We start from the raw sequence: 24,776 nt of genomic DNA on the forward strand, positions 1-24,776 counted from the left end.
ATTGTAGAGAAAAATTTTGCATTGTTTGTAAAGATCTATCGTCGAACGGACAGCACATCGGCACAATTGAAGAATACGCTATAATTTTCTTTGCATTATTTGATTTTTGTTGTCATTTTGAAGAAAAAAGTTTTAGGACACAATGTCAAAACAGTAGGTATTTCGGGAGATATTTCGAATTCTATACGATATCCACTATAATAAGTAAACAGAATCGAAATATATCTGTGTCATACATTATAGAGGCGCCTTTTATGTGTCCTGAATACATTATGGATGGAAGGCCTTACTAAACACACCAACGATGTGATACATATTCAAATTTAGCGAGTAATGCATACAATGTGTAATATGACTATACTTACATATCATCGTTATTTTTAATTTCAAGTTTTTCTTTCCCTCATTTATACCACAAGATCATCAATTGTTTTTAAAATAACGAATTATAGATCTGGGATCTTTGTCCAATAGCGAAATAATGTGTACCTAACAGCCAATCAAAACCTATTCTCTCCAGATAACTTCTTCTCATTGTCAGTTGTGAAACGTACTGTGCGCGTCAGATGATGGCTAGCAAGGTGTATTCGTTCTAACTCTAAGACGATTCTTCGGCCAATAGCAACAATGCGTGCAATGGTAGAGGATCGTTGTTGGCCGAAGAATCGTCTTACAATTAGAGTTAGAACGAATTCACTTTACTAAGTATACGTTATATGTCTATTTGATTATCTATGGTCCATTTTGCACTGTGAAGTAACCACTAGTAGCCACACGTAAACATGGCGACTGCAGCAAAATCGGGGCCCCAGGATATGCCTCCTAAGGGAGGATATGCACCTTATCAAATTGAAAGAATTCCATTGCGTACCGTTATTGGGGGTATTTATATATAATATATGTATACATATATAAATATTAATTTCCTTTCAATAAACATCTTTCACAAATTTAGATATTAAGTTGTTGCAAAAATAACTGCAGTTTTTGTACTTTGAAACTTTGTTGTTTCATTTTGTAATAAATTTTTGCTTGAATGCGTTTATGTCTTGTATTACTTTTATAATTAACATACAGAGCACTAAAAATGACTGCTATGCGTTCCCTCGTAGAAAGGATAAGACTGAATTTATTTAGATTTTGTGGAATTTGTATTATGTCATTTCTCATGAAATCATATTTATCATTTCAATCGTCTACAATATTTGCAGACCTTCCTCTAATTGATCATGACTTTTTCAACCATCTTGATGCCGTCTTGCAAGAGAATTGATTGCTTACAAAACTTATGATTTGACGATGATGTGGAGATTTTAATGATTTTTATTTAGATTTGTAAAATTTATTTTGAGTTGAGGTATATGCATACGAAGTTGCAAATTAAAAACCACAGTTATGTTTGCACCGACCTAAATGATCACTCGGATAAAATTATTTATTATTAAAAGACCATTTTCAGGTCGCACTGGACTGGCAATCTTCTTAGCTTGTACATATGGAGGCTTCTATATGTATGGCCAAACTTATAAACATATTAAAATGAATGAAATTGAAATGAGAAGTGCACGTCATGCTCTACAGCCATTGCTGGAAGCAGAAAGGGATAGAGCGTAAGAGAATTTTACATAATTTTAATCGTAACTGATTCTTTTGATTCAGTCAATGTTAAGCAGGAGTAGCAAAGTAAAATATTCTTTAACAACGGAATCCCAGTGTCTAATACATGTTGATTTTAATGACACTTTGCACAAGTGTTTATTAGATGGACATAAGAATAGAGCTGTTGATAGGCAAACAGTCCATGCAGTGTGTATACTCAGGTTTTTGTTACAAAATGTACCTGTCAAAGTTACGTTCTTCAATCTAAACAAGTATTTTGCATTGGGCGCATTTTGGCGCTATTCGTACAGAGAGAGCACCTTTCTGTTGGACGCCTATAGGTGCTGTTTGCAGTCAAAGGGTTAAATACCGCAAAAATCACAGATTGCTTCCTGTTTGTGTTATGAAATGCATTTTTCAAAACCATGTATTATAAATGAAATACAATTAGTTCATTTAAAATGTAAAGCACAATTTGGAGATGTACTGCATTATTCCAATGTCTTTTATGTAACTATTTCTTAGGAGCATGTAAGGATTAAACCAAACACTATATAATATGTTTAATATTTCAATGGAAAATTTCATTTGTTGATAGGATATTGAAACATATGAGACGTCTACGAGAAGAAGAAGCTGACTTAATGAAAGATTTCCCAGGTTGGGAGGTTGGAAAATTCTTCAGCGAGCCACTGTTTTCAACGTTACCAGAAGATACATATATTGAGCCCACTTTGCAGGAATTAACTATTTTCGCAGACCCTGAAAAATACAAAAGCCGTATTCTGCGTCTATTCATGTCATAAATCTGTATCTGTTTCTAATAGGGTAATAAATTGTAAAATATAGTAGGCAGAAATGATAATAAACTTATATCAATACGAATATACAGAATTGTTGCCTTTGTATAGTTGGTCTATCATTAGAAATTAAAATTTTGATATTTCCTATTGTATAATTACTAGCTTTACTACTCGCGTTCAGATGGAATTTAGATTCTGATGTTATTTAACTAATTTCTCAGAAAGGGAAAGTATCGCATCCATCTGGATTAGCCAGGCGTAATTAGCATTGTGAGGTACATTTCATGACCCCAACGTTTATCGTTCGAAAATTTTGTAGATGGCAGACATATTGTATATACGTATAAACTTTCCCATTAATAGCCGAGAATCATAAAAAAACCGCAATTTTCATCGTCTTTAACCGTTTGTAGCTCCTAGCAATGTTAACCGATTTTTATTTAGAATATACAGTGTTCCACTAACTCTGTTTTAGTTTTTATGCTACGTGCAAATGTCAAAAGGACAAAATACACTGGTTAACGTCAACTTTGTCAAAGAGAACGTTTATGTAAGTCCTTATAGACTTTCGTGTGCATGAACACGAAAGCCTCAGTTTTTGAGAAATTTGATTTTGAAAAAAAAAGTCAAAAATTCAACTTTCAGAATTTTTTAGACGAATATAGACGAAGAAAGACGAATAATTCTTACGTAGACATAAATTCTGTAGACTTTCCCAAATATGACAGTATTTTTTTATAACATTATAAATATTTAAACATGTGTAAAAAATAAGAAACAAGCAATTAAAATTACATAAAAAATTGTTCTGTATGATGAAAGAGTACAGTTAAATGAATTACAAAAAAAAATTACAACGTAAGACTTTGAAAAGAAGCATTTTTCAGCGTTTATATGAGGCTGCCCCTTTAAATTTAATGGGTGGAAAATTCAATCATTTTCATTAAACATTTCATTATGCGAGAAATGCAAAATTCTTTATATTGTAAATCAAATATATATACATCTATTATATTGGCTAAACAAATATTAATATTTATTTTCCGATCTACTTACCAGATAATCCCGACACGCTTCGAAGAGTTTGCTAATTATACAAGCTCCACCGCACCCCATCTGCTTCATTCAAATCTCCGTATAAGGGGTGCGCAGGCATTGTTCGCCTCTCGTTTCATTTCTTTCCACATAATAGTATCAATTACATTGTTATTACAACACTCCGATCGATATTTCAATAGATAATGTATTCCGGATTATGTGATAGTTTTAAGCACCACAAAAAGGCCAGTGTTTATCAACCTGATTTTTTAATCCTCATCTTCTATCTGCTCTTACAACGATTTTTCTATTCAATAGGAATACAATACTTCTTTACTTCTCTACTTTTTACAATACTTCTATGTCTCAGCATTTATTTTATGCGGAGAACAAAAAATATTAAGATGTACAATGTAAAATTTGAAAATTCTAAAAAATTCTAAAATTATGAAAACTCGACGCGTTTTACAGACTGTCGTGTAAATAAATGCAGCCCGCTAAATATTTTTAAATGCAAAATAAAAGAAGATTTACGTTACCTTGAAAATATTAGTGTTACCTTATTTATCGTAAATGTGAGTAACTTCTTTGCTTTTATTGTGTGCGCTATCATTTTTTCCTAACGAATTCTTGTACTACCTGCATTTTTGCAGGTAGTAAGATTGATTTGCATTGAAAAACTGTTTAGTTTTACACCTGAAATTAGCTGATAAGTAGACAGCGAAATTTATGCATTTATGAAAAAAAGTAGGTGTAAACGAAAACAGGATAAACGTTAGAAGAATTTAAAAATACTGTTATATTATTTTCAATCTATTAAACACACTACAGTTTGATGCAATTCAGGTAGAAAATTTTTATTTTACATAAAGATCAGCTTATAAGTGTGTTACGCTTAGTGAACTGTATTTACGTATTTTCGTCTGTTATTTATTAAAAACTATTATTCATATTATACATATATTATTTGGAAAAACTATGGGTAAAATTTTCGGATGAAGGACCAGGTTGAAAGTCGCTGCTCGCTGCGGTATGGGCCGACAAGATAGCATCGAATGCTCAACTATGCGTTTAATGTGAAACTGAGCCCCAAAGAACCCGTAATTCGGCAATGTTTGGGGTCGTATGGTTAGGGTCCTATATAAACAGGAGTTCATTAAACGACCGCAGTTAAACTTTCGACAGGCAACGGAACGAGAACATGAAAGACTTCAGTATACAGAGTATCTTAGCAGACACGATCGCGATCAATGATCAATGCGAAAAGTGTCAACGCCAAAACAACGAAAGAACGTGCGAGACGACCGATTCGGAAATTAGTGCAATGGAAATGAATTTTACAAGACGGAAAGATCATCTGTGCACAACAAGAAACCCAAAGAGTATTGTCGAAACTGACAAGGGTGAAAGTGGCGGTGGTTTGAACAACAGTGGCATCGATAAACAACAGTTCCTAATTGATAAACTTATTTTCGAATACGGTCAACGAAATGATAAATCGTCGAACAAGCTTTCAAACGCCGATCAGAAACAAATGTACAATAATGTATGCAAGTTCTCGGATCACGTTGCACAAAAAAAGTTTGATTTGAATAAAGTCGATGACGTAAATGCTGAAGAAGAAATTGACGCGCTGAGCAATACCAGATCGAAAAGACGTTGTTTTACGGAGTTTAACGTGAATTGTAGGAGCGCGAATAATAGTTTATTGAACGAACGACAAAGAAGGAACTCCGCGCGAAGATTGAGGACGAATAATAAAATGAAACGTGACGCAAATCGGAGAAGATGCGGTCGCTGGCAGACAAATTGTTTAAATGAGAATAGTGGCAGTGAACTATCACAATGTGATCGTTTAACAATAGAAGCGAACAGTAACTGTTCATTGTCGGATATTCCGAAGACGACTGAAGACGAGCGTTTGAAAGATGATACAGAAAGTCTGCAGATGCTTCGAAGCAAATTAGAGTGGCTTCATTGCACCAGGTACAAACCGCCGAAAGTTCCTAGAAAATCAAGAGCCGACAAGCACAAGAGAAGAGTCAGTCTGGATCCTCGGATACCGTTCTCGACGCACCAACTCGACGTTCTTGAACAAAAGTTTTGCAACGGCGCTTATCTCTCAAAAAATGACGTGCTCGAGCTTTCTACCGCTCTGAAACTTCCCCCTAAAAAGGTAACACCCTGAAAACAAGGTAATATTGTAAGAATTATTTTTAGAAAAATAGTGCCCCATATATTTGTTACACTTTTAAAGGAGATTGAGGAGTCCTGGAAATTTTTACGAAAAAACTTTTTTTCTTTACACATTATCAAATGTTAGGTGGCTCATGCTACATTAGGATTTTATAAAAGATATAAAAATCGATAGGAATTAAGGAAGTTACAAACTCAGATAGAATTTAATTAGTATTAGTAATATGATTGTTAATGTTTTTCCTTTTTAGGTAAAAATTTGGTTTCAAAATCGCCGTGCTAAGGAGAGGCGTGACTCCCGTAGTAGCACATAGTAAAGTGGATCTTTACATATATACCTATCGTAATATTTTATTACAGCAGGTCTTCTTCAATAAGGTATTGCGATCATTCATTGTAAATCAAAGTTTTATTTATAAAATTAAAGAATATGAGTACATTTTTTATTATTGATAAGCCACTTGCAGGACGCTCCGCTTAAACGGACAATATTTCCTCCGTTTGAAATATAATTGTAAAATTCATATCTTTTAAACAATTTAAGTGGTTTCTAGAAACGAATCAGGTGGCGGAGAATTTTTTTTCTAAATATCATTTTTTAATGGGTTATTTCGAGGTACATACACCGGTTTTTACTGTATAGCAAACATTAGTATGCATTCATCCATGTATAAAAGACTAACCTTGAAATGACCTTGAACTCTAAATTTCTTAATTACTATTGAACTAACTGTTAGCGTAATTCCGTTGATCAGTGACAACCGAAGTCAATTTGTCGATGTCTAGTGGATCATATTGCTTCAATTCATTTCGTGACTAACAATCTTACGTCACTATCAGTTCACGAAATGGTTTTATAAACCTATAATAAATGGCGCGTCGAAGACTTTACTCGATTAATAAGACGAAAGATATAATGAACGATATATAACTGGTGAAATTTGGCGTAACATTCAATTTTCTAGTCTATCAAGTCGTGGTACAGTCTCGCGTGACTCCTCGTCACGAGCTGAATTACGTTCGCTTTTATTAAAAATATAAGATGTTCTTAGCACAATCGAAATGGACGAATCAAAGCCCGTCATGTGACAGATGTCTCGCCATTATGGTTTACATAAGGTTTATTTTTAATCAGCATAAATAAAATAAGCTGTAATTGTTCATATTATTAATAAACATCTGCAAATTTTATATTCACTTTTAAAATGCTATTTCAATTTAAACGTCGAATTATTTGATAGTTTCATTTAAAAACAAAGTAATTTTTTGTACGTTTGGATTGATTATAGTTTACTCACACATTTACGACAGAGTATTACAGCAGAGACCGATTACAGCGACTATGAATGAATGCATAAGCTACATTTTTTTATTTACGTCATCTTTCATTTTTCCTACTAGATGTCGTTTCACTTAACTGAGAATATACAAGAGTATCAGAAACGAAACTTTCCGCGAAATTTGACGTTCGTATCCTCAAATTAGATGACCTTGGCATCATACATATATTGACATAGCATTTATTCAGTTGTTTGCTGCTTCTTTTAGTTGATATTATTTCTATCTTTCTCTCTAACCTTTGAATGAAAGAGGAGCAAGAGACTGGACAAGTAAAATTAAAAAAGCGGTAATGCGCGGAAATATTTGAAACGTACATGGTAGAGTACGATTTTAAACAAATATACACGAATTCATGAGGCGAATATTTCGATCGTATTATATACGATTGGCAACAAAATTACGCTGGCAGCTATATGTACACCCCCGTCCATAAGTATTAGGACTCCTATTAAAAACGTATAACTTTTTAAAAATTGGACCAAACGATGTCTTCTTTTGAGATGTTAGAAGGGCTGGTTTACTACGCAATGTACAGCAAAAATGATTTAAAAATTACCATTGGTCGAAATTGCAAAAAGAAATAAAGGTCACGATTTTTAACTTTTTTGCCTGTCCTAATACTTATTGACGGGAGTGTATATCAAGACTTTTACTATACAGGACGTAATAGAACATGTGGGACCCAGCTTGGGAGCCGATTGTACACCTAAAAGCAATGGAAAAAAGTGCATATACGCATATGCTCCATCCGTCTTCGTTTGCGAGATAGTATGTATAACGAATTTTGTAACAGAGTAAACTCTGTATTCGTAACCTATACTTAGTAAACCGCTGTATCGTATAAGCAAAAAATCACAGTTTATAAATAATACTTGACGTCTTTCACATGATCAATTGACGATTCAACAAATTCTCGTAATGTTCTACGAATCAGAAGAGTTCAATCGTTTGACAAATGGACTTCGCACAAGTGCGTATATATAACAATGATGTTAATTCGATAAAATGTCATTGACATTTATTTTCGCTACCTATCCACTTAATTTAGTCCCCGGATAGGTATATCGAAATAAATGAACGAATTAATTAATATATTTAATATTTAGTGGTAGTCATCGACAGAGCATCTTATTCATCAACGCCATAAATTTGTTCACAATATTGAGTATATTTTTTAAACCGATAACTTTTTATACAAACATCTTCTTTATTAGAAGAAACAGGTGTCTGAAATCTAGGACACTTATGTGCATTAGGTTAGAAACACTGGTAAATCACATGACAATTGACAATACATGTGATTTTAGCAGACAGGCTGTGTACGCATGCGCATTCGAATCAGTGATGGTATATTGGACAGGTTTTTTCGCGCATGCGCGACGATTTTACCATCAGTAAAGTAAAAGTGTGGTTACAATGGTCATTCCGTATAGCTTCGCAAAATTTGTTATACAATATGATTTTAAAAAATGAATATATAATATGTGTATGTCAATCAAATATTAATAATAATTTATCAAAAATTTGCAGCACGCTTGTCTCGTCGTCTCGTCTGGGACTCTTCCAGTATCTTCCCGCCAATAATAGTACTACTTTCTTTGCAATACAGATACGTTACTGCGTTACACGTGCATGCGCGAAAAAAACCCGTGCAACATCTTATCACCCATTGCTAATTCGAATATGCAGTAAAAAAGCTACGTTCACATCGGACCCACTTACGGATGCATGTGTATCGGTTCTCGCAAAACTCGAGTTTCGCGTCTGCAAGAACGATCCGTGACGTAACCTTGAATTTTCTCCACCAGACGTCGCTCGCCTCGAACGAGAAGTACTTACGAGACGGTCGAGCGATTCTATAGCAGTTATGTAGGAACAGTTGCGCGACGAATCCCGTCCGTTGCACATGCGCGCGCTGTTCGTTCAATTCCTCGAAAATTTACGAACACTCTCGGCATTTGAAGATGCAGCGTTCCGTCCAACAAGCGAACGGTGATGGCGTTCTCGCCTCGCCGCGAAAAAAGCAACGACTATCGAATGCCACGGCGAAAGTCACTGTCGTCCTTGGGGCGCAATGGGGCGACGAGGGTAAAGGCAAGGTCGTCGATATGCTCGCAATGGATGCTGACGTCGTCTGCAGGTGTCAGGTGAGTCCTCCATCTTTTCCATTGTCGGCTGGCTTTTTTCTTTTTAACGCAAGTTCACACGCGAATCATCGGGTTCCGGTCGCGATCCACCGACGCTCCCGATGCTCCGGGGAGCCAGCCTATTTTCTCCGGGATTGTTAACATGCTTTTCTTTCATTTTATCGTTTATTTTAAAACTACGAGCGAAGCATTTCCTCTTCCCTCTCGCTCGTGCCCGCTCTTCCCTCCTATTTCCTACCTCCGCGCGTCGCTCCCCTCTTAGCATCCACTGTTTGTCAGCACGTGATTATTCGAACGCCTTCTATTCTCACATGTTTTAATTTGTTCCTGTGCAATCGCTTTCTGTTCTAATTACTTCCTCACTTGACAGCTGTCATTTTTACTGTATATCTACAATTTTGTAATCGAATATGCAGTCTTCAATTTAATATTATTTCTAATGGCGCAACCTATATACATTCCGTTTTTCGTTATTACGTGGCCCATTTGTCGAACTGATTTCGATAGTAATAATTAGACTGCGGATCTTTATGCGAAATTATTTCTCTTTTCAGTGGTATTTTACTCCACTCAGTTTTTTACTCCACTCTTTTCGCGGATATATAATTGTTAGTTGTACTTTTCTTTTTAATGGAACTATAATATTTTTCAAATATATTTTATTGCACTGCTTTTACAGTTACGGTTATTGTATTTGTTACTATTTGGACTAACAGTAGATATTGAAAAACTATTGTAGCTCTATTTAAAGAGAGAATACGATGAAAATGTTTTTATCGTACTGGTTTCAATAATAATCAATTGATTTTCAATTTATACTTTTTTTTTTAAATAAAGTTTTGGATTTTTCAAACAGTTCTGAATTGTTACACTTTTTTGGTACTTATATACAAGTAACTATACATTACTTCTAATGATATAAAATATTGTTAATGAGTAGTACATCTATACTTGCCTGGTATGTACTTCAATTTTCACCTCTGGTATTATTGGTCATACTATTGCCTTATAACAGTTTCGAAATAGAGGACAAATTGCAGATTTTGTATCTGGGGTTACATAAAACAAAAAATTATTACTTAATTGATTTACTGAAACGCATGTTTATATTATGATAGGCGTTATTGAGAGCATTGACTGAACGTTATCGGTTCGAATTACGATAATGTTTCGTCTTCAGAGTAGTGATTACAATGAAATACCACGTACAAGCGAAAACCGACAATGAGAGATGCAGTTTGTGTATATATTTATCATTATATTAACCAATTTTACCTCTTCATTCTTAAATAAAAGATTTTAAATTAAAGATCTTAAATAAAATATAGATTTCCAACATATTTTCAGTCTCCATTAAACGCATTTTCTACTGCAATAAACAAGTTTAAGCAAACCGGTCACCCGTTGACAGTTCGATAATGTTAGGAAATGTTGGTGCAAATATCTCGAAATACAATAATCGAAACCGTATGGTTAAACAGGTCGACGATTTCGTTCTTTATGTGCTAGAAGAATATACAATAAAATATATCGGTCCATTTAAAAAAGTATCAGTGACCTTGAAATTTCTGAAAAGATTACTTTTAAAAATAAAAATGTGCTCCTTAAAATCGTACAATTTTTGCTCCGAGGGCATTCACCATAAAATTATTCATAACGGGGATATTTAGGTGCTTCCATTTAAGTGATCCATTCCATTACACGTTTTCTGGGACACCTTGTATAGTTGTCCGCGACAATACTCCGAAGCGATGTTCACATTTATTGTTGCAGCACATTCTATTGCCATAACATGTAAAGAGTAACGAAACTATAGGATGACATGGTATTACACACTGTTAAGCTATGTTTACACTGAAGCTAATTCGAGCGACCTTTTGTCGCCTCTTGTCGCCTTCTTCTTTTTTTCGATAAAATCTTTCTCAAGATACATGCAACACCAATTAACGATCTCACGTTAGGTCGATCTCACGGTGTGAACATAGCTTCACTCGTCATGCGGTTTTCATAGTCCCCAGATCAAGTCTTGTTCCCCCACTCTAATTTCCCCTTCTGCCGCGCTATTCCCCCACGCTTCCGTCATGGTCACGTGACGCTTTCCGTCCCTGTCGTGCATGCGTCACAATGTCACGTGGCTAACCCGGTACATGGCACAGTAACTTTTTCCCCTCAATTCGTGCTACCTCCCCTTATCTGGCGACTGTGTTCTCATGCTTGTAACATGAACGGCGGCAAGCTACAGGTGTCACTTAGCAGCAAACAAATTCAATTGAATATAAAATGTTTCCTGAATCGAATTTCGTTATCACCTCGATGAGACTACGAGTAATGGTGACGTGGCGAAATAACATATGCAGACAGCTACATGGAACTATACAAATCTATGTTATAAGCGAGAATATTATTGTAACATCAAATCTTATTGTTCACTCGAAGAAACATCCAGCGACGTGTAATTAATATTCCCAAGAATTACGAGGCTAGATAAGCCGTAGAGTATGCTCCTATTAATCACGACTATAAGTCGATCGGCCTCGATCGGCAACTTAGTTTTTTATTAGCGTAGTTTGCATAATGAATCTTTCATTCTCCGGTCTGATTTCTCGTGGTTTTGAGCTTAAAAAAAATTCCACGATGTTGTGAGGAATGCCTAATTTAACGTACAAGTGATACTTTCACTAAATGTTCAAATCTTTTTGTAATAAAAATAAATATTTGACGGAAAATTATGGGTAGAAAATGAAAATTGTCTACCTTAATTGCAAGATACAGACGTTATACTACACAATTATTTCTTTTTCCGATAGTTTTAATCAGTTGGAACTGATACAATAGTATTTTAAAATTTTTTTATGTCATAAATGTCTATTGTCTAATGACTTATTAAATTGTGAGAATTGTTAAATGAAACCAAAGTAAGCACGATTAATTATTTACACGACAAAAACTTTTCGGTGACAAAAATTCACGGAATATTAGGAAATGCCATTGAAAAGCATGCATATGGTTGTCCAGAAGCAACAATTTTGCAGTTGTGACTATCCATCTGAAGGCAGTTATTTATCGAATTATGCACTGATAGCGTATCTCAGTCTAACAGACTAGGTGATAATAAAGCGTCCAAATTATTTACACAAATCCTCATTAAGAAATTCTTCTCATTATAAAACAACGGACTTATTGGTGTGCAACTATTATTTTTCAAATAATTTAATTGGATAATGCCCAAGTCCGGAATAAATCACAGAGCGATAAATAGATAGCGTTGGTATTATGAAACAATTATGAAATTTATTCGTACAAAAATGTATAGTGGAATAGACTGTATATATTGTCAATGAGCAACTGTCAAAATATGCAGATACTATAGCCAAACTAAAGTTCATTTGCCAACACAACACAGCTTTGAAGATGAAGATGGTGGAAGCTCATTTCGAAAGCAAAAAGAAATATAGGGGAAAGCATTTTTAACTTCGTAGTCCTATAAATAATTTTTCATCGAATGTAGGTTTGTGCAAAATTTAAATTACATTGGAAGAACAGAAACTATAAATACGTCAACATAGTACTATTGCACGCAGGGACAAAATTTATGAATTTCATTTTGCAACAGTTGTTGTGCAATGAGGGAACACATGCCATTAAGACTATTGCAAATATTAACACCCGCCACTGTAATTGTGTGTAATTCCGTGAGATAAACGTAATATGCCTAATCATACTTCGTACGTTGCTTGGGCGCAACAGATTGTGAAGGATAATACTGTTCATTTAACTATTTTCCGGATTTATAATTTTCATTAAACGTTTCTAATACATTTTCGTGAGCCAAATAGGAATATGGACATTTTTTTAAATTTGTTGGGTAACAAGCTTTTATATTGTTCAATGAAAAATATTAAACAAAGTCAATCGGGTAGCCCCGGATACTAGAGTGACCGGTCTCCCTGGACGCTTTTATGAACTTCAAGTTTTGTAAACACCACATTCTTTATGAATGCTCCTATTTTCTTTCCTATCAATGTTTCCAAGAAACGCGTTATATCTCGTTCACGGAAAACTCGGCAAAGTGAGATTTAACGTCTTCCCCCTATAGCAATGAACCCGCAACAAGTACGCCTAAAAATAAGCAAGCCAAGGTGGAAGGAAAACATGGAAAATTTGTTCGATCAAGACACAAAAGGAGGGAGGATTAGATTCAGTGCAATAAATGCAACGATTGAGCGTACGAACAATCTTCATTCATCTTGTTTATTGTATTATTGTGATGTTCGTAAGGCGGAAAAAAGCAATGGAAATTATGTCAAGGGCTACACGTTTATTTTTGAGTGGGTAAAAACGGACGCTGTAGTATATTGCGATATTTTTTGTAAAATTATCTTTAAAAAATAAGTTCCATTTTTATTTATCATGAATAGGGAAATTTTTGTAACATTATCGTGTAAAAAGATTTGATTATACATATATTTTGTTGTGTTTCGTTTAACTGTCCGGGGCTACCCCCTTTCCCCTATATTAAATTCGGCGATAGAAAATATTAATATGTCCACCCACAATTCAGACATAAGGTTAGAAATTTATTCAGAATGAAGGAATTGTTTTATTTTACATCCAAACATTGGAATAATCTGGAGAAATGTTAAAAAAAAAAGTATTAAGACGAAAGTATTTAAAAAGAGGAAATATTATTTTGTTATGGAAATGAACCAACGTAGAATTATTTCGAGATAACATTTTGCCAAATAAGATGCTACATTACCCAAATAATCATTTTGTAATAATATCGTTTAAATAATAGTCAAGTTGGCTCGATACAAGGACAAGTGTCTTCGCAAGGAACAGTGAACACTTTTCGGATAAGGTTCTGCCATTGCTTCTGTTTGCTCGAATCACTAGCGACTGTTCGTCACGCAACCATGACTAACGAAACCTCCGTAAAATAGCTATCGACATAGTTAACGCCGTCCGGACTTTGCAATATCCGAAAATAAAGCGTTTTAGTTAATGTAACCGGAAGAACGCCGCTCCATCCGTTGCCTAACAACCAACAGTGCTGCGAATAATTATAGACACGAGCGCATTTTTCAAGAACCCGATGTTTTCGTTCGACCAAGGTTGAATGAAATTGTTGCATTTTAAAAATAAAAGTATTTTATCCAATTTTTCAATCATTTTCTTTACCAAATTAACTCTGTACGATTACACTTTAACTTTGTTGTGAAAGTTCAGTCTGAAAAATTTCATAAACAGTACTTATGTCTGTACACTGATACTGTAAAAATATAAATGATGTCGCTCTTCAACTTCAATTGCAAAATCTGCATTTTTCCTATTCTTTTTGAGGTTTTTCATTTTTGACAACCTAGATTTTCAACTTTGGGTATTTTAAAATTTTTTTAGAACTTTCGCATATGACTGAATAATTAAACTAGGCCATACATTAATTCTTTCCATTTTACCCTATAACTACCCTTGGTCGAGATATAGGGTTAAAAGTTTGGTACAATATTGTTGTTCCATGATGCCTTATCGAAAGCCTCAGCGGCCGTTTAATTTGTCACAAGGGCATTTTTTACCATCTTTTCTAGTTGTATCCTGTTTGAAAAACGTCTTCCAAATTCGCGCTTGGCAAATTTGCGGTTATTATAAAACAGAAAAATGACATGCAAAATTGGTGTGTTACGACCGACGAGAATTGGCAAGAAGGCTTCCGGGAACCTGATTGTATAGATAGACTCGTAACTTCTTGCCCCGTCTGTTTGTTCAATATTCCGCATATTCTCCTCTGTCCTTCACAACATGTAATAGCGTGATAGGAACATCGATTAGGACATTTAATGTCTCATTTAAAAGTTCTATCCGAGCAAGTTAAACTCTAGATATTGGTCACGCACAAATCATTCAAAAAAGCCGTAAAATGTCTTAAAACTGCCATTAACCAGCCTTCACGAAAAACAAAGATATGATTGACCTTTACGAAACAACGGACTCATTGGCGTAGAAAATAGGAGAACGTGATTTTTTTCGAAAAACGTTTCAATTTAAATTGGGCCTAATGACTTACAATATTATAGTGGGTGATCAAGTTATCAAAGCTATATAAATTGACGAGTTTACATTCAAATAATCACTTTTTAAATGAAAATCTAACTACACCGAATTATTATAAAGTGTTTTATGAAGCAGTACATTGAAAATATACGTTTAAAAATACTATAGACGACGATAATAGGCAACAGTGTCGCCAGATGAGGGGAGGGAGCACGAATTGAGGGGGAAAAGTTACCCTCTCTCTGCCAGTAACGGAGTCACGTGACTCCATGTAGGAAGAGAAATTAGAGTAGGGGAACAAATCTACATCTGGCGACACTGGTCTGTGGCTCGCGAGCCGCAAGTTGCCCAGGCTTCAAAGATGACGCGTTTATTATTATTTTAATTGTATTTTTCCTTTTTCCCTTAACTCTCTTTTCGTTCCGTATCGTTTAACAATGATTTGGTACATGGGAAGCGGAAATTCTTTCTTGTAACGTAGACTTGCATGATTCTATAGTGTCTTATAGTATTGTCGCAGAGTGTAGGTCAAGGGTGTTCCAAAGATACAGTAATCAGTCAGTGAGCGAGTGGTATTTCACAAAAATTTGATATTGAAAGAGTCGTCATATTTCTTTCCGGTCATATTCTCCGAGTATAATAGTGACGAGTAAAAAAATCTCGGTTTTTCATCTTGCAATGTATAACATTTTAAAAACATAATTCCGAAACGGTTTAGCACGTTCTGAAACATTAAGAAAGTTACTAGCTTTAAACTATTCTAGGAATAGTTTATTATTATTCTCTTTGTTTTACATTATTCTCTTTCGGTGATAAGCGCGACGGACAAAATATAGCATTTTTTTTTTAAAAAGGTAGCTCATGAAAATACAATTCTGCATCCTTGATAATACCCGATACATACTAATATCGAAGTTCGTAAGAGTATACAGAGCGTACAATTTTAATGATTCCACACAGTTGGCTTCTAAATCATAGTCATCGTTTGAAAAATTGTTTGTTTTAAATTGGAAGTTCGGCTCTGTTTGAACAAAGCAGTTCATTAACCTAGGGCACGTGGGTCTGCTAAAGGTCATTTGAGGTTAATTGCAATCGTCCGATTCTTTATCTTTTCCTCGCTTATGCTCGATCATTCCATTCGTCGCATCGTGTAATTTTTTATCGCACTTTGTATCTCATAATTGGTGGCATTTAACTCGGTTTAAATCAGAATAACATTTTTATAAATGAACCAAACGACTTCAGTTCCTTTGCCAAGTAAGATGGATTAGTTTACTAGATGATATGTACTGAAAATTTTGGAAAAATTATGATCAGTTTGAAGTACGAAAAAAATAGTAAAAGTTACTTTTCACTTATGATACTCAAATATTGTAGACTACATTTTTATGTGAATTCAAAACTTTCAGAAGCTATTGCGAGTACTTAAATAGAAATTGACTTTGCACCTTAACAAGGTTTATATAATAACGTATAATCAAGATTACAGTATTCTTAAATTTTCTCAACTACATTACAATTTTATGTTTCATGCGTTCAATTTTTGTTATAAATACATAAGATCTGCAGTCCACCGATAAATTAATCGCTAAGCTTTTGGAATAAACTCCACACCTGGCGGGGAAAAAAGATTGTAATAATATAATAATCATTGTCAACCCATTTTTGGTAGCTTTAAGTATCGAAACGTAACTATGAAAAATAAACAGTAATTAATGAGTAGATCGAATGAAGTGGACGTGTTACAGGCTAATAGTGTTGAAACATGCGACGCTCGAAACGATAAAATTCTCATACCTGACTGATAGAAAATGGTTGCTGTGTTTGCAGAATTCTATACAACGCTATATCGCTTGCGTTCATATCGCGTTTCTTTGCACCAGGCGTTAACCGATGCGAATACTGTCGGGAGTCAGCGGTTTTGTCAACGGTCCCAGCGGACAGTCGCTTACAACAACAATGGAACGTTGTTACAGTGTTTTGATATTGATTCGATAAGAATCTCAACTGGCACACAGTTGCTCTTGATTGAAGAATTTCACGACGGTTAATATAATAAACAGCTATATTGCTTCGCTAGCAATATTTTGACATGAACAAATTAAAAAATAATTGCTCGAAGATCGTACAGAGCGTTGTATCAAAATATCTCCTTTTATTGCAAGAGTATCAACAATATTTCATGTGCAAAATTAGTCGGAAATCAATTCCATGTATAATATTTGTGGAGGTAAAACTCAGTTCAAGGTCACGCCGCTAACAGTTCTTAATATCAGCTACGAAACTCTACATTAGTCGGGCCACAGTAGGAAAAATATATTTATTGTTCATCTCACGGATATATGTTTGCCCGCAGTGTTGCTGAACGTGTATCAGCAATTTTTAAACATAAATTGTTCATGAATAGTAGTGAGTATTCAGTATAGTTAGGTTTTCATGGAAAAATTGGTCGTTTTATGAGAATAAAACGAAATTGTTGTCGTTAATTGACAACAATTTCAGGTAAATCGGTTGAATGGTGATCGTATCGTATCATGAACACACACGTTCAAGGAGGTGATAGCCTTAATAATTATAAAAATGTATAATTTATGCAAAATGAAAAAGTAATACGTAAATAATGCATGGGATCGGCGGTTTTTCAATGACTATTGAATAAAGATTTTGAGGTAGGGCATCTACACGACTGTGACTACAGTAATGGAAACATTTATTGCATCACTCAAATATCGAGCGCATTTTGTGCGTTGTTGCTTCAAATCGGACTATGCATTTGAAAACATTATTACTTTACTATCGACCTATCGAGACTCTCGAGATGAGAAATACATTTTTATTTAAGAGGAAATATCTACCACATAACGAACTTAAAATATTATATTTTTTTGTTTCTATCTGTTATCATACTATTTTTTGCATCCGAATGCAATGTTGTTATAAAGTTATGATAGTTCAGAACACTCAAACTCGTTTCCTCTAAAATCATGATCTTTCAGTTACGTCACTGTTTCAACAAATGGGTGATGTGCTTTTTTTGTTTTTAATGAGCAGTTAGCGTCACATCGACTATTAAATCATTACGTATGTTTACCGCAGTTAGCTTGACAAACATTTTGAGATCGATATTTCTTTGAATGTGGATAGTTATCTGTGTAAACAAACTTACTACGCAGCCCAATCGTATAGTGAATTTTAGATAATTTTATATGGTGTAAATGTAGAATGACAGCTAATATTGTTCAACAACGTGCGAGCTTACATTTCATGTTTACTCGGTGTTCATAACATTAAAATATATCAGTCACCTATTTTGTGGAAAAATGTCGTACTAAATTAATTTTTCAACTTATTTTCCTTAAGGGTACCACGCCAGCAAATCTCCCAAAAGTAGGTGATCTCTAAGAATTTATTATAGAAAAACTAAATAATGTAGAGCTAAAAAACTATTTCCAATTATTCAGGCGTATTGTAGAGAAATTTTTTGATGCAAACTGTATTAATGACGCTTATCATAGATGACGACGACTGTTTGTTGATTAATCAATGGAGAGTATATATGAAGACATTAAAACGATTAAATTTAGTAGTTAGACTGCGGATTTTTATGTGTTTATGAAGAAATTGGAGTGAAATATAAAACAGTAAAACATTTGAAAAATTTTAAATTATTAAGGGGTAAAATTAATTTTTGGTAAAACCAAAGAATAGAAAAATGTGCAATACATAGGGTAGATAAAGTAATTAGGATAGAAGACATGTAAGAAGAGGAATGAGTGGAAACAGGCGAATGAGGAGGATGCATGGATTAAGTTAGTTTTATTGTAAAACCAAGTCCGATTCCTATTCCTAGCCGAGGGGCTGAATAAGTAAAGTAATACATAAAAAAATATATATTAATAGTTGGACATTAAATAATTATTTGCATAAATTTGAACGTGGGGCCGCATCGATTCCAATAGTTCACTTAAGGGTTAAACGACATTGTAAAAACGTTAAATGGGTACGGGAAGATAAGAAGTTTTTTCGATTTTTCAGGGAGGAAGCAATGCTGGACACACTGTGGTTGTAGATGGTTCGGAGTTCCACTTCCACCTTTTGCCCAGTGGGATAATCAATCCTGAGTGTATGTCACTCATAGGTAAGGACAGTTCTATTTTCATGATTTCACAATAGAACTACTGGGCCTGCCAAAATACCGGGCTTCAGGATTTTTTATTTTACAATTACTAAGACTTATTTATCTTTTTTCACAAAATAGAGCTTAAGGGCAAGGCAAAATATATTGCAACACTAAGACTACAAATAACAAGTCATCCGGTAAAAACATTGATTACTTACATCCAGACTTGAGCATCATTCAAACAATTCGTTTGAAAAATGATTATCTAGCAAAATATATTATCCTATTTGATTAGATATTATTTTGAAATAATTTTACTTTAGTTTGTCTGTTCAAGAAAATGATTTTTACATTATCAAATGATTAATAACTGTTATACATAAGAGTTATAAATACAGTAATATCTCCGAAACTATAAAAATTTTATCCCCACCACTGGGGAATCCCTCTTGGAATCAGAACTCACTAATGTAAGCAAAGCAAAAGATTGCAACTTTTATAATTTTTGTTTTTTTTTTCACGAAACTACCATCTTATTCGTCTCGTTTTTCTGATTAAAATGACACCAAACACGATACAATTGCGACTATTAATCACTTGTGTAATAAAGTGTCGGATTGAAGTTTCAGGAACGAAACGTTCGGCATACTACAAAGAACGTAGCACCTCCTCGAGAACTGTCGCTCGGCGGACCGGACGATACGACAGTTACGGAGATATTACTGTAAATGATACTTACAACAAGCAGCAAAACTAAACACACACGTATAGAATTTTAACTCAAATATTTTATTCTATGTTTGTATGAGGAGTACGAAAACAGATAAAAATGTACAGTGTTATATACAATGCTTTATCTTTTTATGAAAATATTCGTGTTACAATTATTAGTTTCGAGCGGTCCCTAGTACTTACACGAGCTTCATTACAATATTGTTTTCATATTTTCCGTACTACTGCTTCATTGACTTTTCATAAAGTTCGCGTTGATGAATACTGGGATGTTGAAAGTACTTTTCGATTTTTTACATTTTTTGAAAACAATCCACGATAGACTAATCTCTGGTGTTTACAGTTCTGATTAGTAAGGTAAATATTAGTAGTTGATAAAATTTATTTTATGACCGCCAATTCCAAGAATTCTAACACGGTGTGACTTGTTCCGCGGCAAAAAATTGTATTAACGAAAATAATAATAACAACATGATTGTTTTAGTTTTCTTGGAAAACTAGAACGTTGTTAATAACACTTCTGATTTTTTATTCTATAAAAAAAAAACACGGAATAACATATTACTTCTATTAAAACTTTGTACGTGTACATGAGTTATCTGCATTTGTGTAGCATTAATATTTATATGAAATTGTGTTCTACGCGATAGTCTAACTATTTCTGAGGCAATGAATGGTTTAATGGTTTCGATATGTGGAACATTCGTTAGAATATCATCCACTTCATCGTGTGACCTTCGTTTACATTATCTTCAATTCTTTCGATGACTTCATCGCCACTCACGATATTTACTCCGTTATTTTTATGACAATCAACAATTCATTCTGTTATATCATTTTTATTACGACGTTCGCGGCCATCGCTTTTATTACGTCGTTTTTATGAATTTTTTTCTTTTTTTATAACCTTCAATGTCGCACATATAGCCAGTCACAAAAATCTGTAAAGTGTGATCCACGAATCACGAGTCAAATACCGGTTTCGCATCTTTTGTCCTATAATTATTGAAATTGCAAAGATGCTTCCATTAGAAATAAATTTCTTCATGCAAGCACACATTATTGTAAAAATAATGTCTACTCAGTACTAAAGCAGTATTAAAACTTTACAGAGTCTGACAATTACAAAATCCTTTTAGATAGAATTTCAAATTAATACTTTACATAGACTTTTTAATCGTTTGCTTACATTATAATAGCGAGTCAGACTTGTGATGGAAGTCTCTAATCTTGTAAAAATTTTCTATTAGATAATGAGATTATATAGTGCAATGGATGTGTTTCAGGAAACGGAGTAGTGATACATCTCCCAGGGCTCTTCGAAGAGTTAGAAAGCAACGAAGAGAAAGGTTTGAAAAACTGGCAAGAAAGATTAGTGATTTCCGATCGTGCACACATGGTGTTTGATTTGCACCAGCAAGTCGATGGCCTCCAAGAATTGGAAAAAGGTACGCAATCACTTGGCACTACTAAGAAAGGAATTGGACCGACGTACTCGAGCAAAGCAGCCAGAAACGGAATAAGAATTGGCGATCTTCTTGGAAACTTTGATAAGTTCTCGCAAAAGTTCGAATCGCTGGTGTCGTCCTATCAAAAAATGTTCCCCGCGCTACAGGTTGATGTGAAAGCCGAGCTTCAACGGTATAAAGAGTGCGTATTTTTTCATTTCTTATTTCAAACAGAATTTACCATCGATCCGTAACTAAACATAATGTGACTGTTCGATTCAAGTGATACGTATTCATTGATTCTAACATTAACATCATTTCATCCTATACTATCTTAATGCACAATTTATTTTACCACAGAAAACACAAGATTGTATTAGGTGCACAAATTAATTGGTAGCCTTTTCTTCATAAGTTCGTTATTCACTTACTAACAATTAAAATACATTCTACTCTTGCAAACAATCTCTACTACTTTCTACATGTTTACTCATAATTTTAATCGCTCACGAATAAGAAACTTATTACTTCCATCTTGATGTAGTTGACAATCTTTTCACTTTACTGTTTTATCGTATTTATTATACATTGGTACAAACAATATCGTACTTATATTGATCGCGAGGAAACAATTGTTACATTAACTTAATTTTTGCCTTATGTTGTATCTTTGCCAGAGTTTAGAATTAAAAGATCAGTCGCTTGACAGGTTAATATATGCACAATGCTACGATTTGTTTGGTTGATAACTATGTTATAACATTCTTGGAGTCATAAGGGTTAATTTCATGTTACAAGTTCAAGAACTAAATTTCTGCTCTTGTGTTTATTGACTATAACTTCAAAGACATACGTAACAGTCAATGCTTTCGTTTCAACATGTTAAATAAAAGTTAAGTAAAGAAATAACATTTTTTTTATGTTTGCAGGTATGCAGAGAGAATACGGCCGCTGGTAAAAGAAACTGTACAGTATTTACACCAAGCATTACACGAAGGAAAAAAGGTTATAGTGGAAGGTGCAAATGCTGCAATGTTGGACATAGATTTTGGGACGTACCCATATGTTACCAGCTCTAACTGCAGTATAGGTGGAGTTTGCACAGGTCTTGGACTTCCACCATCTTACATTGGAGAGGTTATCGGGGTTGTTAAAGCATATACTACAAGAGTGGGTGATGGACCATTTCCCACTGAACTTTTGGATGCCACAGGCGATCTTTTGCAGAGGAGAGGTCACGAGTTTGGAGTGACCACAAACAGAAAAAGACGATGTGGTTGGCTGGACCTACCTCTCCTCAAATTCACTGCAATGGTGAATGGGTAGGGAATGTTTTGATTATACATACTACAAACCTGAAACTTGCCTACAGTCGCTAACAAAAGTACTCTAAAATATGAAAAACTTTGTAATTGATTTTAATTAATTTAGTTTAATGTACACATCGTATCTGACAAATATTAATTAATATCTTTATTTTATTTATTCCAGATATACCTCGATATGTTTGACGAAATTAGATATTCTAGATACTCTTCCAAAACTTCAAATTGGTGTAGGATATCGGTTAAATGGGAAAGAAATCGATTATTTTCCAAGCATTACTTCTGATTTAGCAAAGGTAGAAGTAATTTATGAAAGTATCGATGGCTGGCAATCGACAACAGAGGGTGTGCGTTCATTAGAAAAACTGCCATCGAATGCTAGAAAATACATACAGTTAATACAAGAACATCTTGGTATTCCAGGTAATATTTCATGAAACATTATTTATTGATTTACATGGGCTACTCTGTATTGTGTCTGGTACAATTTTTCATGATTATGTTTATAATTCTATTTTGAATCTGAAATGAGAAAATGTTAATTTCAGTTAAATGGATTGGCGTGGGAGCAGGTCGAGAAAGTGTGATTACACTTTGACGTTACACTTTTCGACTACAACAATGGAAATATTTTTGTCCGTTTATTCAGTTCGCTAAACGTTTGGCGATAAATTTGATTTGTTAAAGAAGTTAACGAAACAAGCGCACAGGGCTATATGACAAAGAGAATCATAGCATTAAGCTTTTGAGTTTTAGTAGTATTCAATAATTGAAGAACACGTCTCAAAGTAACATTTTTTGAGTTCCTTACTGGATAATTCATGAAAGTCATGTTATCCACTGTTTGAATGTAAAATAAGATATGTTAATTAAAATATATTTATTGGAAACTTCTTTGACGAAGTATCTAATCATTGTTATTGTCTTTAAGCCAATAAAAAGTGTCCTAACACGACTATTCAACGAGTTTTGTAGCTTTTTTCATATGTATACCAGCTGTTAACGCATCTTCTATAATATTAATTTAGTGGTTGGCAAATAAAAATGCAATCAACTGATTTTTAAATTTGTACATCAATGTAGTTTTATTGACTTGAACTGATCTGACTGGGCACTCAGTCTACTGGAACCATTGTACCTGGATGTAATTTTATTGCTGAATAATAAGCTGAATTAAAATGCTATAAGGCTAGATGTAAATCAAAATTGATAAAACAAATATGAAGGAACATGTGGGTTTTGCTAATATATATGTGAGTATGTTAATATCATTCTGGAAAAATATAATATGAAACGATGAACGCACAATTTAATCAAGATTTATTCAATTAAGAAAGATGTACAGATTTTGAGAAAAACAAAAATTTAGGATATAAGAAACCGTCATCTACTTATTATGTAGGTACTATGTTATTTGTAGTTCGCTAAGCGTAGAGAAGAACAACGAATAGAATAGAAAAGAAAAAGGGACTGAAGATTAAAGCAGTCAATATATGGAGAGCCAAAAAATGAACCTGAATATGACATAATTTGGATCACATTTACTTAATTGATAAGTGATTGTAACTCATTACGATATAAGCAAGCATGAAAGTAAATAAATATAGATCATAAATCCGTTAGTTAAAATTTTGTAAAAATAAAACGGAAAAGTAAATTGTTTACTATTTAGTCACTCATGGGACAGTAGGAGCGAATTTGACAACACAATCAGTACTTGGTCTTTAAAGAATTGTGTTTACATTCGTCATTTACGAAGTAGTAAGAACCATACACAATATTATTATTATATTTAAACTAATAATATGAACATGTAACTAATATTATAAATTGATTATTGTGTAATACACAGTTTTGTCTTTGTTAAAAAAAAAAAAAAGAAACAACAGGAACTAATATCGACATCTCAAGTTTAACTAAGATGAGAGTAGCCAGACTGAGAAATGATGATACTGTCGAAACACAGTCATATTTGA

General features: G+C 33.9%; 3 protein-coding genes and 1 long non-coding RNA gene across 7 annotated transcripts; 3 read left to right on the forward strand and 1 right to left on the reverse strand.

Moving 5' to 3' along the window:
* Positions 1–723: 723 nt before the first annotated feature.
* Nd-b16.6 (NADH dehydrogenase (ubiquinone) B16.6 subunit) lies at positions 724–2,486 on the forward strand. The gene is made up of 3 exons (XM_076797340.1): positions 724–882; positions 1,460–1,610; positions 2,198–2,486. Exons 1-3 carry the CDS (start codon positions 783–785, stop codon positions 2,403–2,405), a joined length of 459 nt encoding a protein of 152 aa, XP_076653455.1. The 5' UTR covers positions 724–782; the 3' UTR covers positions 2,406–2,486.
* Positions 2,487–3,365: 879 nt separating this feature from the next.
* LOC143359151 (uncharacterized) lies at positions 3,366–7,644 on the reverse strand. The gene is made up of 3 exons (XR_013083072.1): positions 6,320–7,644; positions 4,000–4,136; positions 3,366–3,747 (listed from the first exon to the last, which is right to left on the reverse strand). It is a non-coding gene; the product is annotated as an uncharacterized LOC143359151 (long non-coding RNA).
* Positions 4,339–8,921, forward strand: LOC143359150 (uncharacterized). 4 transcript variants are annotated; one of them, XR_013083070.1, is made up of 3 exons: positions 4,339–5,616; positions 5,888–6,014; positions 8,786–8,921. XR_013083070.1 is itself a non-coding variant. In XM_076796877.1 (3 exons), exons 1-3 carry the CDS (start codon positions 4,642–4,644, stop codon positions 8,837–8,839), a joined length of 1,137 nt encoding a protein of 378 aa, XP_076652992.1. In that variant the 5' UTR covers positions 4,339–4,641; the 3' UTR covers positions 8,840–8,901. The 4 variants fall into 4 exon arrangements, 2 of the variants coding, with proteins under 2 accessions (XP_076652992.1, XP_076652993.1); XR_013083071.1 differs by lacking the exon at positions 8,786–8,921 and adding an exon at positions 7,638–7,729; XM_076796877.1 differs by lacking the exon at positions 5,888–6,014 and adding an exon at positions 7,638–7,745 and having other exon boundaries at positions 8,786–8,901.
* A 19-nt stretch (positions 8,922–8,940) lies between these two features.
* Positions 8,941–23,758, forward strand: Adss (adenylosuccinate synthetase). Its single transcript, XM_076796876.1, has 6 exons — positions 8,941–9,124; positions 19,211–19,313; positions 21,314–21,677; positions 22,405–22,797; positions 22,967–23,223; positions 23,349–23,758. Exons 1-6 carry the CDS (start codon positions 8,942–8,944, stop codon positions 23,396–23,398), a joined length of 1,350 nt encoding a protein of 449 aa, XP_076652991.1. The 5' UTR covers position 8,941; the 3' UTR covers positions 23,399–23,758.
* The last annotated feature ends 1,018 nt before the right edge of the window (positions 23,759–24,776 follow it).

The sequence above is a fragment of the Halictus rubicundus genome, chromosome 11 (genome assembly GCF_050948215.1).
Source record: "Halictus rubicundus isolate RS-2024b chromosome 11, iyHalRubi1_principal, whole genome shotgun sequence".
In the NCBI taxonomy this organism is placed as follows: Eukaryota; Metazoa; Arthropoda; class Insecta; order Hymenoptera; family Halictidae; genus Halictus; species Halictus rubicundus.

What these genes read in the sequence shown, in the direction of transcription:
- Nd-b16.6 (XM_076797340.1), top strand. Translation starts at nt 783, where the DNA reads ATGGCGACTGCAGCAAAATCGGGGCCCCAGGATATGCCTCCTAAGGGA. An exon ending in ATTGCGTACCGTTATTGGGG is followed by an intron (nt 883 to 1,459) that starts GTATTTATATAT and finishes GACCATTTTCAG; the next exon opens with GTCGCACTGGACTGGCAATC. An exon ending in GAAGCAGAAAGGGATAGAGC is followed by an intron (nt 1,611 to 2,197) that starts GTAAGAGAATTT and finishes ATTTGTTGATAG; the next exon opens with GATATTGAAACATATGAGAC.
- LOC143359150 (XM_076796877.1), top strand. Translation starts at nt 4,642, where the DNA reads ATGAAAGACTTCAGTATACAGAGTATCTTAGCAGACACGATCGCGATC. An exon ending in TGAAACTTCCCCCTAAAAAG is followed by an intron (nt 5,617 to 7,637) that starts GTAACACCCTGA and finishes TTTACTATACAG; the next exon opens with GACGTAATAGAACATGTGGG. An exon ending in CCGTCTTCGTTTGCGAGATA is followed by an intron (nt 7,746 to 8,785) that starts GTATGTATAACG and finishes TTTCTCCACCAG; the next exon opens with ACGTCGCTCGCCTCGAACGA.
- Adss (XM_076796876.1), top strand. Translation starts at nt 8,942, where the DNA reads ATGCAGCGTTCCGTCCAACAAGCGAACGGTGATGGCGTTCTCGCCTCG. An exon ending in ACGTCGTCTGCAGGTGTCAG is followed by an intron (nt 9,125 to 19,210) that starts GTGAGTCCTCCA and finishes TCGATTTTTCAG; the next exon opens with GGAGGAAGCAATGCTGGACA. An exon ending in TGAGTGTATGTCACTCATAG is followed by an intron (nt 19,314 to 21,313) that starts GTAAGGACAGTT and finishes GATGTGTTTCAG; the next exon opens with GAAACGGAGTAGTGATACAT.